This window comes from Schistocerca gregaria, chromosome 8 (assembly GCF_023897955.1).
Source record: "Schistocerca gregaria isolate iqSchGreg1 chromosome 8, iqSchGreg1.2, whole genome shotgun sequence".
Lineage (NCBI taxonomy): Eukaryota > Metazoa > Arthropoda > Insecta > Orthoptera > Acrididae > Schistocerca > Schistocerca gregaria.
In genome coordinates this window covers 399950627-399968670 of record NC_064927.1, presented here as the reverse complement: position 1 = coordinate 399968670, position 18044 = coordinate 399950627, and the positions used below count along the sequence as shown (strand labels likewise).

General features: G+C 42.7%; 1 protein-coding gene across 3 annotated transcripts in view; it reads left to right on the top strand.

The window, feature by feature from the left end:
• Window positions 1–18044, top strand: part of LOC126285311 (UDP-glycosyltransferase UGT5-like) — a 126700-nt gene that overhangs the window by 41917 nt on the left and 66739 nt on the right. For all 3 annotated transcript variants that reach the window (XM_049984609.1, XM_049984610.1, XM_049984608.1), the window contains 2 exons: window positions 1619–1874; window positions 9480–10060. In XM_049984609.1, coding sequence (XP_049840566.1) covers window positions 1619–1874; window positions 9480–10060 — 837 coding nt within the window. The remainder of the gene's footprint in view (window positions 1–1618; window positions 1875–9479; window positions 10061–18044) is intronic.

Genomic DNA, 18044 nt, shown 5'->3' with positions numbered 1-18044 from the left:
CTTTGAAATATGCAAGAAAATTTGTAGCGATGTTATGAGAATCTTGTAGTTGGTTAACGACGGTCTCTTTTAGTTAGGTTTCTGCATGTCCTTTTAGCAATTTAGCTACTGAAATGCCATCTTCACTTCGGCATTTATCTAGTCAACTAAATACCCACTGCCACACAAAAGGCAGTATCGGTTCTGTGTCACCCTCCACGTCACCTATGGCCTCTTTACAAGGTTCAAGGAATTTAATTACGCCCTCCATTACACCATGCTGATATAGATACCGAAACGGTTGTAGACGTCAAATGTGTGATACTTTTGTTCGTATGTGTTTTCATGCTCGTGGTACTTCCCTTACATAGGAGTAATGCTTTTCATCCTTCGCTTCGGCACAGGATCACAAGCACCCCTTCAGCCCACTATCTGGAATTAAAAATTACAGTAATAAACATCTGTTCTGTCGAATATAGTCCTATTTCATATTCGTATCTCTTTAACATAATGAAGCGTTTTTTCGGAAATTATGAGACGAGAAAAAGTAAAGCGGGAAAGAATTATCATTATTATTTTCACACTGCCCCAAGATGAAATCTTGTGGATCCTCCATTCAAGACATAAATATCATTCAAATGTCGATGAAGTCGAAGGAACACATTTTCTAATTCAGTTCGTGAGAAATATTGTACATTATATTTATTTTCCGTGAGAAATATTGTACATTATATTTATTTTTAACAGAGACTCTCTTTTCCGACTAAGGTTTCCACCTTTATGTGAAACTAAGTTAAATTAGACTGAGCGCAAGAAATGCATCAGCTTTTGTACTGTGTAATGTGTACGTACAGTCTTCTGGCAACCTGGCGTCAATCGAGTTTTGTAAAGCTTGGAATTAAACTAAATAATCTTGGCATCAAACTTGTAAAAACATAGCACAGGTTACAGATGGTGTCGTGTTGTCGTATTAAAAACACAAGATTATCTAAACGTTGCACTACAGACCACAATATTATTAGTCCATTAGAGCAGAAGGCACATGAGGAAATTTATAATTTTAGCTAGAGCCTCTTTGATAACCTTTGATTCCGTTGAGTTGATAGCTGCATTCAAAATATCTGGTAGCCACTGATTTAGTTCCACTATTAAATATAGATCGTACTTTTCCTAGGAATCTTAAACAAACTAAGTCAACACTAGAAGAATGTACGAGATAAAATAAAATTTAGTCTTACTAGCCTTTTCGGTCTGCAAGTAGAGGTAATTAGCAGCAATTCATTCAGTAAAGCGGTCTCCATATGACTTGTATCGGCAACGGTCTGTATATCCCTACGTAAAAATTAAGGCGCTTAGAATCTAGGGCATGTAGATCATAATGATCTATCTCACCTACTCACTGCCACCTTTCCGCAACCAAGGGCACGCCGTTTTGTACCTCACGATGACATCGGTAGGATACATTCTCTTACCATATGACAACGCTTCTACTGTGTTTATATCAAATATTCCTGTTAATCTAAAAATCACAGATCAACGAGAACGCGTCAGATGTGCTTTTGCATACTAGTAGCATAAGAGCTGATATCTTCCATCACACCTCGGGGTCTGAGTGAAGTTGTTGTGGCTACTTCCGCAGATGGGACCAAGGCAGTTGCCGGCGGTGGTAGCCGTGCTGTTGCTCCTGCTAAGCTTGCCGGAGGCTCCACGTGCGGCGCACGTGCTGGTGGTCTTCCCTGTGGGCTCGCCCAGCCACTGGAACCTGGGGCGAGCTATAGCCAGCGGTCTGCACGCCAAAGGGCACCGCATCACCGCCGTCACGCCCTTCTCTGGGCAGGGGCCGCCCAACAACTGGACCGACGTCCCCATACCCAACACCATACACTTCTTTGGCCGTGAGTATACTGTCGTCACCTAACCACGTAACAAATACCAACCCACATGTAATCAACTGCGTAAAGCAAATCCATTATTGCCGAACATTTAATTCTACTGGTCATTCGATGAATAGCAATGAAACCAAAATTGCGACCCGCAGAATTTTTGGAACTCCATCATTAAGGAATCGTTGGAAATTCGACCGTCTGAGGAAATAGCAGTTGGGATGCTGGTTTCCAGTTAGACACTACTTGGAATGCAATCATTGAAACACTTAGTGCTCAGTGTAGCCGACGTCGTTCTGCGATTTTTATCGAATGAAGATTCCTGACTGAAGCGCCTAGAACCTCTCGGCCTCAACGGTCGGCTAGGGCGTATCATGTTACAGATGTGTCTGGCCAACCCAGTCGACTGCCTCTGAGAAAAATCTCAGATGTAAAAGGAATGAAAGGATTTACGAACTCCAATAGGACTATGAATAGTAAAACGTTGCGGTGAGTAAATAAACCTTTGGATTGAGGACCACTTTAACTGAAGAACAGAAGGGCATGAGAAACTATAGGCGACACGAAGTATGTTAGCAGAACCAGACGCTTGTGCAAAATTTACGATCGAGAGTAACTTCTGCATAATGAGTCACTGGATGAAACTTGGTCGCTAAATGCAGAGAACAGCTGCAGCATAGTTCAGAGGGTGACTGAATGAAATACGCAATCAGACGAACAGAAATTACGTTTCTTTTCAAAGACTATGATTGCTCTGAAGTCACAGCAAGTTATCGTTGTCCACTGTACATTACAAAAGGCACGATATGGTTCTTATCAAGATATGTGACAACCACGGATGGCAGTGTATGCTGTGCAACTTTGGCAAGGCGTTCTTGGTGTAGGGCGTTTCAGTCTTCCACCAGCGAGGTTGACAACTGCTGAATGATGGTTGGTGCATGGTGACGTGCAGCAACACTCATCCCCAGCGTATTCCACATGAGCTCGATGGAAGTTATGTCAGGGAAACGGACAGGCCAGGCCATTCGTCGAATAACTCCTCGTTCTAATAGCTCCTACAACTGCGCAGTTCGATGTGATCACCCACTGTCATCCACAAAAATGAGATCATGGCCAAAATCGTCTTCGAAAATACGCACACAGGAAAGGGCTACAGTGTCACAATGACGTTCGGCTGTGAGCGTACCGTACATCATTATTCTCGTACCACCAAAACGACCATGTTTGACAATGTTCTAGGCTGCGTTATATGTTCCCACCTCTCGCCATATGGGATAGGTTATACACTAGCACTCCCGGAAGTAAGCGGTGATAGTTACGTAAGTTATGCAGGAGAACTTCTGTGAAGCTTGGAAGGTAGGAGATAAAGTCTGGCGGAAGTAAAGCTTTGAAAGCAGGTTGTGGGTCATGCTTGGATAGCGCAGTGGATAGTGCACTTTTCCGTGAAAGTTTCCCAGTTTCGAGTTCCGGACCGCCTCATTGTACACTACTGGCCATTAAAATTGCTGAACCAAGACGAAATGCAGATGATAAATAGGTATTCATGGGACAAATATATTATACTAGAACTAACATGTGATTACATTTTCACGCAATTTGGGTGCATAGATCCTGAGAAATCAGTACCCAGAACAACCACCTCTGGCCCTAATAACGGCCTTGATACGCCTGGGCACTGAGTCAAACAGCTTGGATGGCGTGTACAGGTACAGCTGCCCATGCAGCTTCAACACGATACCACAATTCATCAAGAGTAGTGACTGGCGTATTGTGACGCGCCAGTTGCTCGGCCACCATTGACCAGACATTTTCAGTTGGGGAGAAATATGGAGAATGTGCTGGCCAGGGCAGCATTTGAACATTTTCTGTATCCGGAAAGGCCCATACAGGACCTGCAACGTGCAGTCGTGCCTTATCCTGCTGAAATGTAGGATTTCGCAGGGATCGAATGAAGGGTAGAGCCACAGGTTGTAACACACCTAAAATGTAACGTCCACTGTTCATAGTGCCGTCAATGCGAACAGGAGGTGACCGAGACGTGTAAGCAATGGCACCCCATACCATCATACCGGGTGATACGCCAGTATGGCGATGACGAACACACGCTTCCAGTGTGCGTTCACCGCAGTGTCGCTAAACACGGATGCGATCATCATGATGCTGTAAACAGAACCTGGATTCATCCGAAAAAATGACGTTATGCCATACGTGCACCCAGGTTCATCCTTGAGTACGCCATCGCAGGCGCTTCTGTCTGTGATGCAGCGTCAGGGGTAACCGCAACCAATGTCTCCGAGCTGATAGTCCATACTGATGCAAACGTCGCCGAACTGTTCGTGCAGATGGTTGTTGTCTTGCAAATGTCCCCATCTGTTTACTCAGTGATCGAGACGTGGCTGCACGATCCGTTACGGCCATGCGGATAAGATGCCTGTCATCTCGACTGCTAGTGATACGGGGCCGTTGGGATCCAGCACGGCGTTCGGTATTACCCTCCTGAACCCACCAATTCCATATTCTCCTAACAGTCATTGGATCTCTACCAACGCGAGCAGCAATGTTGCTATACGATAAACCGCAATCGCGATAGGCTACAATCCGACCTTTATCAGAATCGGAAACATGATGGTACGCATTTCTCCTCCTTACACGAGGCATCACAACAACGTTTCACCGGGCAACGCCGGTCAACTGCTGTTTGTGTATGAGAAATCGGTTGGAAACTTTCCTCATGTCAGCACGTTGTAGGTGTTGCAGCCGGCGGCAACCTTGTGTGAATGCTCTGAAAAGCTAATCATTTGCATATCACAGCATCTTTTTCCTGTCGGTTAAATTTCGCGACTGTAGTACGTCATCTTCGTGGTGTAGCAATTTTAATGGCCATTAGAGTATTAATGTGTCAGGAGGTTTCTACTGCTTTTATCAGGAAGAGGCGATGTTTCATCCAATTATCAACAGAAACAGAGTGCCTTATTTAGTACTTCTTTTATTCGTCGTAACATCTGAGTTAGCCAAAACCTTTAATAGGTAAGTACTGCGGGCTTTCAAATAACTACCCACCCTCCGACTCAGAGTTGCAATATTAAACGTTTTGGCTGGTTTCGTTGTCTAGGGGTCGCCTTACAAACCAAATACTGCTGAGTCTAGAGTATACAATATGGATATGCACGTGAATCGAATGGTCGTCGTTTCTATCACTCGGCAATTCTGGATTTGAATGTAACATTGACGTTTACAGATGAAAGATTGTAATTAAATAAAATGTGCAGGTACTACCTTAACAACTTTAAATGATAATTACGATAGTAGAAGTACTTTTGAGAATGCGGTATATTTCTGCAAACACTTACTGGTGTCGATGATCCAGCAATTAAATAAAATATAAGCTGAATAACAGGTTCAAATGGTTCAAATGGCTCTGTGCACTATGGGAGTTAACTTCTGAGGTCATCAGTGCCCTAGAACTTAGAAGTACTTAAACCTAACTAACCTAAGGACGTCACACGCATCCATGCCCGAGGCAGGATTCGAACCTGCGACCGTAGTGCCCGCGCGGTTCCAGACTGTAGCGCCTAGAACCGCACGGCCATAACGGCTGGCTTGAATAACAGGAAAACAGTAGATTCCTACTGCACATAATTAGTTATAAATGACAACATAGCTCGCGAGACATTCAATTCTAAACGCATACTACGTCTTCACTACAGAAGCCACGGAAATCTCACAAGTTCACAAGTCCGCACTCCGAAGTATTTCTATGTCTCGCGCCCACGCGCAACCCGCTCCACACTCTCCAAGTCTCCTTCCCGCTACTGTGCGTCCATCGCGCTGTCGCGTCCAGTACTTCCCGTGTCCAGTGCCGTACGCTCCCAGAACTCCCGTACCTCTCTCGAAACGATGTTCTTCTCCCGCTTCCATCCAGTCTCCCAATTCACGAGCGCTGTGATTGGCTAGAGCGCTCGCGCCATATCTTCAAGCTAACGCACCCACAAACATATTTAAGCACATCCGAAATACTGGATCTACATTTAAATACTTGAAATTAAATAAATATTCCTACGGCTGGACCATAAACGCGCTCTAACACACATTATTATATACCTAAACAAATTAAACATATATCAAAGGAATAGAACAAAAGGTAGGAAAGTACCCAAATGTCTCTGTGCTTTCTAAAACACAGTAAATATTTAACCAATTTCTTCATGAGTAGTATATAGGGTGTTACAAAAAGGTACGGCCAAACTTTCAGGAAACATTCCTCACACACAAAGAAAGAAAATATGTTATGTGGACATGTGACCGGAAACACATACTTTCCATGTTAGAGCTCATTTTATTACTTCTCTTCAAATCACATTAATCATGGAATGGAAATACACAGCGACAGAACGTACCAGCGTGACTTCACTTTGTTACAGGAAATGTTCAAAATGTCCTCCATTAGCGAGGATACATGCATCCACCCTCCGTCGTGTGGAATCCCTGATGCGCTGATGCAGCCCTGGAGAATGGCGTATTGTATCACAGCCGTCCACAAAACGAGCACGAAGAGTCTCTACATTTGGTACCGGGGTCGCGTAGACAAGAGCTTTCAAATGCCCCCATAAAAGAAAGTCAAGAGGATTGAGGTCAGGAGAGCGCGGAGGCCATGGAATTCGTCCGCCTCTACCAATCCATCGGTCAACGAATCTGTTGTTGAGAAGCGTACTAACACTTCGACTGAAATGTGTAGGAGTCCATCGTGCATGAACCACATGTTGTGTCGTACTTGTAAAGGCACATGTTCTAGCAGCACAGGTAGAGTATCCCGTATGAAATCATTATAACGTGCTCCATTGAGCGTAGGTGGAAGAACATGGGGCCCAATCAAGACATCACCAACAATGCCTGCCCAAACGTTCACAGAAAATCTGTGTTGATGACGTAACTGCACAATTGCGTGCCGATTCTAGTCAGCCCAAACATGTTTATTGTGAAAATTTACAATTTGGTCACGTTGGAATGAATCCTCATCCGTAAAGAAAACTTTTGCACTGAAATGAGGATTGACACATTGTTGGATGAACCATTCGCAGAAGTGTACCCGTGGAGGCCAATCAGCTGCTGATAGTGCCTGCACACGCTGTACGTGGTACGGAAACAACTGGTTCTCCCGTAGCACTCTCCATACAGTGACGTGGTCAACGTTACCTTGTACAGCAGCAACTTCTCTGCCGCTCACTTTAGGGTTATCGTCAACTGCACGAAGAATTGCCTCGTCCATTGCAGGTGTCCTCGTCGGTCTAGGTCTTCCCCAGTCGCGAGTCATAGGCTGGAATGTTCCGTGCTGCCTAAGACGCCGATCAATTGCTTCGAACGTCTTCCTGTCGGGACACCTTCGTTCTGGCAATCTATCTCGATACAAACGTACCGCGGCACGGTTATTGCCCCGTGCTTATCCATCCATCAAATGGGCAACTGCCAACTTCGCATTTGTAAACATTGCACTGACTGCAAAACCACGTTCGTGATGAACACTAACCTGTTGATGCTACGTACTGATGTGCTTGATGGTAATACTGTAGAGCAATGAGTCGCATGTCAACACAAGCACCGATGTCAACATTACCTTCCTCCAATTGGGGCAACTGGCGGTGAATCGAGGTATTACAGTGCATACTGACGAAACTAAAATGAGCTCTAACATTGAAATTAAGCGTTTCCGGAGACATGTCCACATAACATCTTTCCTTTATTTGTGTGTGAGGAATGTTTCCTGAAAGTTTGGCCGCACCTTTTTGCAACACTTTGTATATCGGATATAAAAAAAGACAACGATGAATAAATATATTTATAAGCATGCTGCTACCGTTTTTTCGTGTAAGTGTGAAGTACTTATGGCCTGACGCGATCGATAGCAATCGGCCACTTTGACCTCCAATAACTCATGTACTATTCAAGTTACATTCCTGTAATTTATACCAATTTAGGTTTACAATAGAGGTCCAATGATTCATCTGGTCATTATTAATGTCTATACGAACTTTGACATTTCTGTCATTAAGGTTTCACAAAGTCCGCCATCTTTGGCACTCCCGGCACAGACATCTCCTTCATCGACACAAAGCACCGTCCTCGTCACAGCGGAATTCCCAGGCACGCGGCTGGACCATGTGCTGGGGCTACCCCTCTCGTCCGGCTCACGTATCTCACCACGTGGTCCAGCTATTGTCCGGCATCACGCGGTTTGCTAACGAGCCGCAGCTTTGACGAGCGTCCTTTGCAGCCGCCTCAACTCCGAACATAGAATTTTTCCAGGGCGCCACAACTCGCCCGTTACCTCACAATATGAAACAGCGCCAGTTGCATAGACTAGTTGTTTTTTGGCCGGCTACAGTCATTATCAGGTGATGTAGAGCTACATCATTCTCACAAATAAAAATGAACGGTGCGCCACATGGTAGATACACAAAAAATACAACTATGTAGTGCAAAGTAAGTTGAGCAGCAGACTATCTATTTTGGTTCACACCATCCTGCTATCCAGATTTGGCTTCTCTGTGTTTTCTCTAAAACGCTTAACAGAAATTCCTGAGTGTTTCTTTGAAAACTATGATCCCAGTAAGACATTCTGCTCAACAGGATTTTGGTGTTTATTCAGAAAATCAGTAACTGCAACAAATGACAGAAAATTGATGCTTCGACAGTATCTAAGATCGTGTTGACATCAAAAAGTCTTAAAAATAGAACTGTACACAGATTTTGCTTACTTTCATTGCCCAATGTCTTACGGGATCACTTTCTCGGGTAGCTAATCTCTTCAAGGTAAAATTACTAGTACGACAGCGAATAATACGAATTATTCGTGCCGTTGGAACTTGGAATGCTGACAGCTGCTTCCCTTTATGTTTATTCCTGAATGAAATTTATCATAAATGACATATTTTCTAATCGACATCTCAGTTCATGAAATCAATGCTAGAAATAAAAACAGTCACCGTGAATATTTAAAACCACTTACTTTCGTACAGAAAGGTATTCATATTTCACGAAGAAACATTTTCAACAACTTGCCATCAACCATAAAATATTTAAATATTAGTAATGTTCACTGAGAGAGGAGCCTAAAGGTTTTATTGATAGGCAGCTTCTTCTACTACAATGACGAATTTCTTAGTACAACGGACTGATGTGTAGGCCTATATATAAATAATAATATCAATTAACGTGTGGTGTTAAATCTGATTTCTGTACATCTTCAGAGCAGTAATGTGATCAACATAAATAAGTGTTGTAAAGCGATTTTCTGTTTGATGATGCATGGCTACAAGAGCGTAAACGAAAATAGGTTTAAGATGTTTTGACTTAATCTATATCGACGAGGACTGTTTATTTAGCACCTGTGTAAAGACATTAACATATCTTTCTTTTAATGTGTCATTATTCTTGTTTTAAGACATATCCTCTATCATTGAGTGTCTCCTCGCAACCAATCTACGCAACAAAAAGTGTAACTGATTTAAACAGTTAAAGCTTCTTGTATTTATTTTTCAAGTTAATAGCTGTAAAATATCTGATCATCTACAGATACAAGCAACAGGGATGAGGAATTTATTTTTTCTGCTTTATTTTCAGACACATCAGGCTTATTTGATTTCGGCAGGATAAACAATTTTCGGAAGTTCCTCATACTGGCCAACTACGGAATAGACTCATGTGAGGCCTACTTTCAAGATGAAAACTTTAAGCGGCTGCTCAACTCTGGTGAAAAGTTCGACGTCATGATCATCGAAGAATTCGTCTGCGATTGCCTCCTGGTGTTGGCATACAAATTCAATATTCCCGTCATACGATTCGCCACGTTTTCACCGAGTTCCTGGCAAGGTGACACTGTCGGGAATCCAAGCTCTTACTCTTATGTGCCTGATACGTTTCTTACTTACACCGATCACATGAGTTTCTTCCAGAGACTGCATAACACCGTGTATGGACTGTTCTGCAAGTTGGTCCGCGAGATGTACGTGATTCCCATGCAGGAAGCACTGATAGAGAAGTACCTGTTCGACCTGAAGAAGACGAGTCTGTCCGAACTGGATAGGAAGACTTCCTTGTTGCTCACCAACAGCCACTTTAGTTTGTTCTACCCGAGACCCCTAGTACCGGCCATGGTCGAAGTTGGGGGTATGCACGTCAGTCCACCGAAAAAGCTGTCACAGGTGAGTACTGTTTTTCTTCTTCTTCTTCTTCTTCACTTCAAGGAGTAGCTTTGTAGTCTGGAAGAATGAATTAAAAACGCATTCAGTCACAAATTTTTGTGTTTTCTTGTGGCGAGCGTACTGTAAGACCTTCGGCACACACACCATCAGATTATTTGACTTGTCGCTCTAACGGAGTAGGCGAGTGTCAGCAATATGTCTCGTGGTCTTATCGTGGCGTGTTTATCTTCTGCCGTTAGGTCAGACAATAGAAATGCCACTTGCACGCTTAGAGCAGCAGATTGACGGTGACCAACTTTAAACAGAACTTGATTAATTTTCACACACAGTTATTAAAATAATAAAAAGAGTAGACATTACATAACTTGATTGTGGACGCTGTTTACAATTGACAATCTGAAGTTCCTTTGGTCTTCGTACGTTAATCTTATTCTCACATATATCTCTGATACTTGACAAAGTGTCTATTCATTTATCTTCATGGCTATGTGTAGGAATATGGTAATCTTATTAGGCGCAGACTGAAACTTGACTACAAATTAATGCATACTGACTAATCGGAGGTCTGTACACTTGTTATAATACCTCGCGCGTTCAGGTATCACTGCGCGAGTGTGATCCGCGACGAGAAAAGGTTCTACTTTAGCAGCAATCTCATTGGCTGCGTTACATATTAATACGCGGATCAGCGGAAGCAGAATTTGGTTCGTCTCTATGTCAGCGCCATCTCGTAGTGCGGAGACGGACGAGCGCTGCACCTGCGCTGTTGTGCTTAGCGGGGCGCGCTCTAGTGGGAAAGTTTTGTACCCGCTGACTATGCGGAACTATGTACACAACATTTCTTAAGTACTCTATGCATTTCAAACCCTGTGGATCCATCCTCAGGTGTAAGTTTTCTTAAGACATGATTTATTTTGCTCTTGAATGAGGTGAAATGCACGTTTCTGACATGAAAAGGTTTGATGTTAGGTTAAGAATTTTGTATGTCAAATGCGGAAAATACGTGCAAAGCAGTTGAAAACATGAATAGTGTAAAGTTACCACTTACTCCAAGAAAAGCGTTTTTAACTTTTTAACATCATCATATATTGGTTTCTTCCACTTGTTCAGGCATATTGCTTCATTCAAGAGACACATCTGTATACACACTTTTGTAAACACTTCACAGATGTTGTTGCAAATGGTATACTTAATGAAAGGTGAAAATTTGTGACTGAAGGAGTTTTTACATGCATACTTCCAGTACAAATTCAGTCACGTTTACTGCTGCAAAATATGGATAAAAATTAAATAGCTTTATTGCCTGTTCAGTCTTCACCTTTTTCTTGGTCTTCCTATACCTGTTTTTCCATTAGAACTTTATCTGTTACATATCTAAGTATTCTGTCTGCCCCCATTCTTTCAATATTTTTCTTCCAGTTTGATACATCGATTTATATTCTTACATCTATGCAAAATATATTTAGTTCTTTTCTCATTTCATAATTCTTTATTTGATCTCTCAGAGTACGTCCTTTCACTTTGTTTTAAAATTTCATTTCAGCTTACTGCTTCCCTCTATTTATTCTTTTTTTTACTGCCCAGGTATCACTTCTGTATGTGGGCAAAGGTGTTACCATTGCATTGTATAATTTTGTCCTTGTGACTTTCCAGGTTTAATTCATTAATGTTCTATGTATAGGGTCAAATATCATTTAAAACATGTTTGACTTGTTGAAGATCTCATTATCATATCCATAACTTACATCACACTGTAATAGCTGAAGATGTGATACTTGTTCAACTGATTTTCCAATTGGCTTTATTTTAGAATGTGCTGGATATTTTCCTTTAAAAGCCATAACTTTGGTTTCATTTTCTGATATTTTAAAGTTACAGAAATTGTGTATTTCATCCAAGTCATGTAGAGAAAACTGTAAATCATTCTCTTTCTTTAGTGAAATTATTTGGCCATCAGAAAAGAGTACAGTATTTAAATGTATGTTTTGGGTTAATCTGTTATTTCCACTGACTCACATTTTTCTCAACCTCTCAGCACCAATAGGAGAGGAAATACAGGCGAAAACGTATTTCTTTTTCAGCCCCGGGTGTATAAGCTGACCTCCCAACAGGGATGTTGTGTGCAGACAGTATTGGCCTGCCAACTCAAACTGCTTTCCAGGGCAGCCTACATGCCAGGAGCGAGAAACATTTTTCTGAGTTGCAACATATAGGCTGGTGCAGGTTGGGATGGATAGAGGAGAGGATGAACAGAGCAATGGGCTGGAGGAATTGAACAGAGAGGGGGAGGGAGAGATGTATGAGCCAAGTGGAGGGTATAGAGCGGTAGCGGGCAGGTGTAAAAGGGAGAGGGTAGATGGACATGGAGAGAGAGGTGAGGAGGAGGATATGGTCAGAGGGAGGGGGAGGAAGATATGGTCAGAGAAGAGGATATGGTCAAAGAGAATGGGAGAAGGAGCTGAAGGAGGAGATAGACAGAGGTGGGAGGATGCACTCGACAGACAGAAGAGGAAGAGGTCAACAAAAAGTGAGGGAGGAGGAGACTTGTTCAATATATGTTTCCAATGCGTAGATGGGTGAAGCTGCAGGGGAAAGGCTAGTAATAAATTAATTGGGTGTGAGGCTGCAACCTTGTTATAGTCCTCTGTTAAAAATTATTGGCCCTGTTCTTTCCTGCCTTTATTAATTAAAATTTCGTTGAAACTTCCTGGCAGATTAAAACTGTGTGCCCGACCGAGACTCGAACCGGGCAAGTGCTCTACCATCTGAGCTACCGAAGCACGACTCACGCCCTCTACTCACAGCTTTACTTCTGCCAGTACCTCGTCTCCTACCTTCCAAACATTACAGAAGCTCTCCTACCAACCTTGCAGAACTAGCAACCATGAAAGAAAGGATATAGCAAAGACATGGCTTAGCCACAGCCTGGGGGATGTTTCCAGAATGAGACTTTCACTCTGCAGCGGAGTGTGCGCTGATATGAAACACCCTGGCAGATTAAAACTGTGTGCCCGACCGAGACTCGGACTCGGGACCTTTGCCTTTCGCGGGCAAGTGCTCTACCATCTGAGCTACCGAAGCACGACTCACGCCCGGCACTCACAGCTTTACTTCTGCCAGTACCTCGTCTCCTACCTTCCAAACTTTACAGAAGCTCTCCTGCGAACCTTGCAGAAATAGCACCCCTGAAAGAAAGGATATAGCAGAGACATGGCTTAGCCACAGCCTGGGGGATGTTTCCAGAATGAGACTTTCACTCTGCATTGGAGTGTGCGCTGATATGAAACCTCCTGGCAGATTAAAACTGTGTGCCCGACCGAGACTCGAACTCGGGACCTTTGCCTTTCGCGGGCAAGTGCTCTACCATCTGAGCTACCGAAGCACGACTCACGCCCGGCACTCACAGCTTTACTTCTGCCAGTACCTCGTCTCCTACCTTCCAAACTTTACAGAAGCTCTCCTGCGAACCTTGCAGAACTAGCACCCCTGAAAGAAAGGATATAGCAGAGACATGGCTTAGCCACAGCCTGGGGGATGTTTCCAGAATGAGACTTTCACTCTGCAGCGGAGTGTGCGCTGATATGAAACTTCGTGGCAGATTAAAACTGTGTGCTCCACCGAGACTCGAACTCGGGACCTTTGCCTTTCGCGGGCAAGTGCTCTACCATCTGAGCTACCGAAGCACGACTCACGCGCGCCACTCACAGCTTTACTTCTGCCAGTACCTCGTCTCCTGTAATGTTTGGAAGGTAGGAGACGAGGTACTGGCAGAAGTAAAGCTGTGAGTGCCGGGCGTGAGTCGTGCTTCGGTAGCTCAGATGGTAGAGCACTTGCCTGCGATAGGCAAAGGTCCTGAGTTCGAGTCTTGGTCGGCCACACAGTTTTAATCTGCCAGGAATTTTCATATCAGCGCACACTCCGCTGCAGAGTGAAAGTCTCATTCTGAAAATTTCGTTATTTACATACAAACTGTTTATCACTTGTATTAAATGTTTGTGATAGCGTCTTTCAATTATATTCTTCAATACATAATTAGTCTTTCAAAGGCTTTTTCACAATCTACAGATATAATATTAGTTTCCATGTTATGTTCTCTTATATTCTCATTACCTGATGCACTAAACTATTTGTTCCTGCAACAAGATGACGTCAGCTATTCTTTTCAGTCTTACCATCAAAGAACGTGCTTTCTGCATCATAATTTTAACAGTGAGCGCTATTAACTGTATGACTGCTGCGAGAAAGTGGCAGCAGCTGGGCTTCTGGAAGCTCACTGACCATTATCATGCCATGACATGACGTAGCCACTTCCACTTACTAGTACAAAACTTCAGCATAACAGTTTACATGCATTATGGCACAAGCACACAGCTCCACAGACTTAAGTTTGTTAAACCTGCCAGAGTCCAATCATTTGCAGAAGTACTGGTACATTTTGGACTCCTGCCGTAAAACCAGTGCTAGTTAGATTGGGGCTATGCCCAATGGACTTGTTAATTCTTCAACAAGGTGCATAATGTTGGTTACAAAAGAAAATTCGACAATAAAATTATAAACAGCCGACCAATTGCAATGGGTAAAGAAATTCTTTACCTAGGTTTCGACAAATATAAATTTGTCTTCTTCAGAAGGTAGCAATTTTACATTAGTGAAGACTAATGTACCATCGCCGTTTTTACAATTGTCGGCATAGATCCATGTGTCAAAAATAAAATATAGCCCTAGAATTAAGGTTTGTTCGACAATAATATACTATTAGTTAACCAGTGCACAGTACTCATTAAATTAATGGTAGATGCACAGAGAAATATCGTAAATATGTCTCAATATCCACTAGTAAAAATGTACTAAACCCACAAAATTACAATTTTTCCATCCAACACACAAAACAGTACACTTCCTTGCGGACCATGGTCCCTGGCCACCATATTTGTGCAAGAGATGGAGAAGCTGTTCTCGACATTGTGAATTTTCCATTCACAGAGAAACGCCACTTTACATAATATTCGAGTACCCCACATATGTGCAGCAGTTCTGTGAGGAAAGACATAAAATGCTCAGTAGATTTGTAAGTGAAACATAAAAATATAAATAGCCCATACAGCATAGTATAGTAGAAACAATGTCCAAGAGAGCTCATGAAGATTCCATGAGGAAGTTAATTATCTAAATCCATTCTCTGGAAGCCACCTCATGGATGCCTTGTGTACCAGTGACTTTTCTCCATCATTCCCATTGAAGTCGTGATTGATCTGCAGGAAGACTGATTATTGGTAAGCCTCTGAGTATGGTAGAAACTGTATAATTTTACCTTCATAGCCTTTCATGAGATGTACGTAAGAGAAAACAATACAGGATATCCCACGAGAACTGGTCAATACTCAGGGACATGACAGGAACGATCTTCTGAAGCAAAAAAAATTATCGTAAAAATGAGATACAATATGCATATTTTAAGAGCTATGAGCACTTCTTAACCTTCCATGTTGGGAGAAAAATCTCTTATACTGGAAACTCTTTGCTTTACACATTTTGAGAGGTGGTAGTACAGACCAAAACAAGAAAAAGAACTCCTGTGAACATGGGCTCTAAAGTACATACCTAGAGAGTTATGAGTTCTTGTTCATCTTTGATACTGTGAAACATATCTCTCCTACCAAGCAAGAGCTCATAGATTTTAAGGCATGCATTTTAGAACCCATGTTTACTAGACCTTCTTGCTCCAAGTGATAGTTCCTGTCATATCCCTGAATATTGACCATTCATACTGTGACACTCTGTAAGTATTGCATGAGATTTCTGGCACAATTTGTTTGTGCATGTTGCATTCATTCAAGGGGAAGCATACATTGAGAGGCAAATTGTTTCCTGTACCCTCACCTTGACGTATTGTTATGCTGATTGAGTTATGACCCCCTGGTGATAATCCATCCTACTGAGAAACCCCACCCTCCTCTCCATGCCCTGGAATGTATGCTTGGCCCTGAATATATGCAACATGCACAAACAAAATGTGTCAGAACTCTCTTTATCATAATTCTTCTGCATATTGGCTGACTCTTCTAGAATAATTCACTACCAAAATTGTAACAGTGAAGCACATCGTGGTGCACAATGTCTCTCTTGTAAAGTCTGTCACTATAATGAGATTTTTACTCTGCAGCGGAGTGTGCGCTGATATGAAACTTCCTGGCAGATTAAAACTGTGTGCAGGACCGAGACTCGGACTCGGGACCTTTGCCTTTTGCAGGCAAGTGCTCTACCAACTGAGCTACCCAAGCACAACTCACGCCCCGTCCTCACAGCTTTACTTCTGCCAGTACCTCACCTCCTACCTTCCAATCTTTACAGAAGCTCTCCTGCGAACCTTGCAGAACTAGCACTCCCGAAAGAAAGGATATTGCAGAGACATGGCTTAGCCACAGCCTGGGGGATGTTTCCAGAATGAGATTTTCACTCTGCAGCGGAGTGTGCACTGAAATGAAACTTCCTGGCAGATTAAAACTGTGTGCCGGACCGAGACTCGAATTCTGGACCTTTGCCTTTCGCGAGCAAGTGCTCTATGAACTGAGCTACCCAAGCACGACTCACGTCCCGTCCTCACGCTTGGGTATCTCAGTTGGTAGAGCACTTGCCCTCGAAAGGCAAAGGTCCCGAGTTCGAGTCTCGGTCCGGCACACAGTTTTAATCTGCCAGGAAGTTTCTGTCACTATAGCTGGGTGTGGATCTCCTTGATGCATTCGCTCTTACTGACTGAACCTGTGACAAAACAGGCTACTCTTCTTCCAATCTTCTTTATTTCGTCTACCAATGTTTTCTGGTACAGGCTCCAAACTGACGAGAAATGTTCAAGTATTGGTCGAACAAGTGTTTTGTAAGCTGCCTACTTTGTGTTCCACTTCTTGAGGATTCTTCCAGTGAAAGTCTGGCTTCTGCTTTTCCTGCGATTTGTTTTATGTGATTATTCCACTTTAAACTACTCTATTGTCATACTTCCAGATATCTGATAGGTGTCACTACTTCCCTTGACGGTAATCAAACAATAAAGAGTCTGTCCCCTTATTTATGTGCAATAAGTTACTTTTGTTTACAGTCAACCGCCAACAGTCGCAAGATGCGTCAAACTATTTCGTGTCTTCCTGGATTTCGCTACACCGTTCTAGTGTTGCAACTACTTAAACACAACAGCTTCAACCACAAACAGCTTCATCGATCCGCCGACGTTATCCACAAGGCCATTTACAAATATACAACAAACGGCAAGTACAGGAAGTTTTATGCTGACTAATGGCAGAACCAAACTAACGGCAGCTAAATATGTCCCCCAAGGAAGTGATATATGCCCTTTACTGCTCCTGATTTACACAAACGACATAAAATCTGAGCAGTTCTCATACATTTTTTGCAGATAATGCTATCATTTATTGTAAAGTCATCACCTGATTAGAATCAATTGCAAAATGATTTACATAAAATATCTGTACGGTGCGAAAAGTGGCAGTTGTGTCTAAGTAATAAAAATTGTGAAGTCATCCACGTGAGTAGTAAGGGGAATGTACTAAATTTCGGTTGCACGATAAATCACACAAATCTAAAGTCTATGAAATCAATTAAATACTTAGGGATAACATCAGCAGAACAATTTTTTACAAAATGCAAAAATCTACTAAAGATACTACCTACACTACACTTGTCCGACCTTTTCTGGACTATTGTTCTGCGTGTGGGATCCGTTTAAAGAAGGGCGGCTCGTTTTGTATTATTTTGAAATAGAGGAGAAAAAAATGGTTCAAATGGCTCTGAGCACTATGCGACTTAATTTCTGAGGTCATCAGTCTCCTAGAACTTAGAACTAATTAAACCTAACTAACCTAAGGACATCACACACATCTATGCCCAAGGCAGGATTCGAACCTGGCTCCAGACTGTAGCGCCTAGAACCGCACGGCCATTCCGGCCGGCGAAATAGAGGAGAGATTGCCAC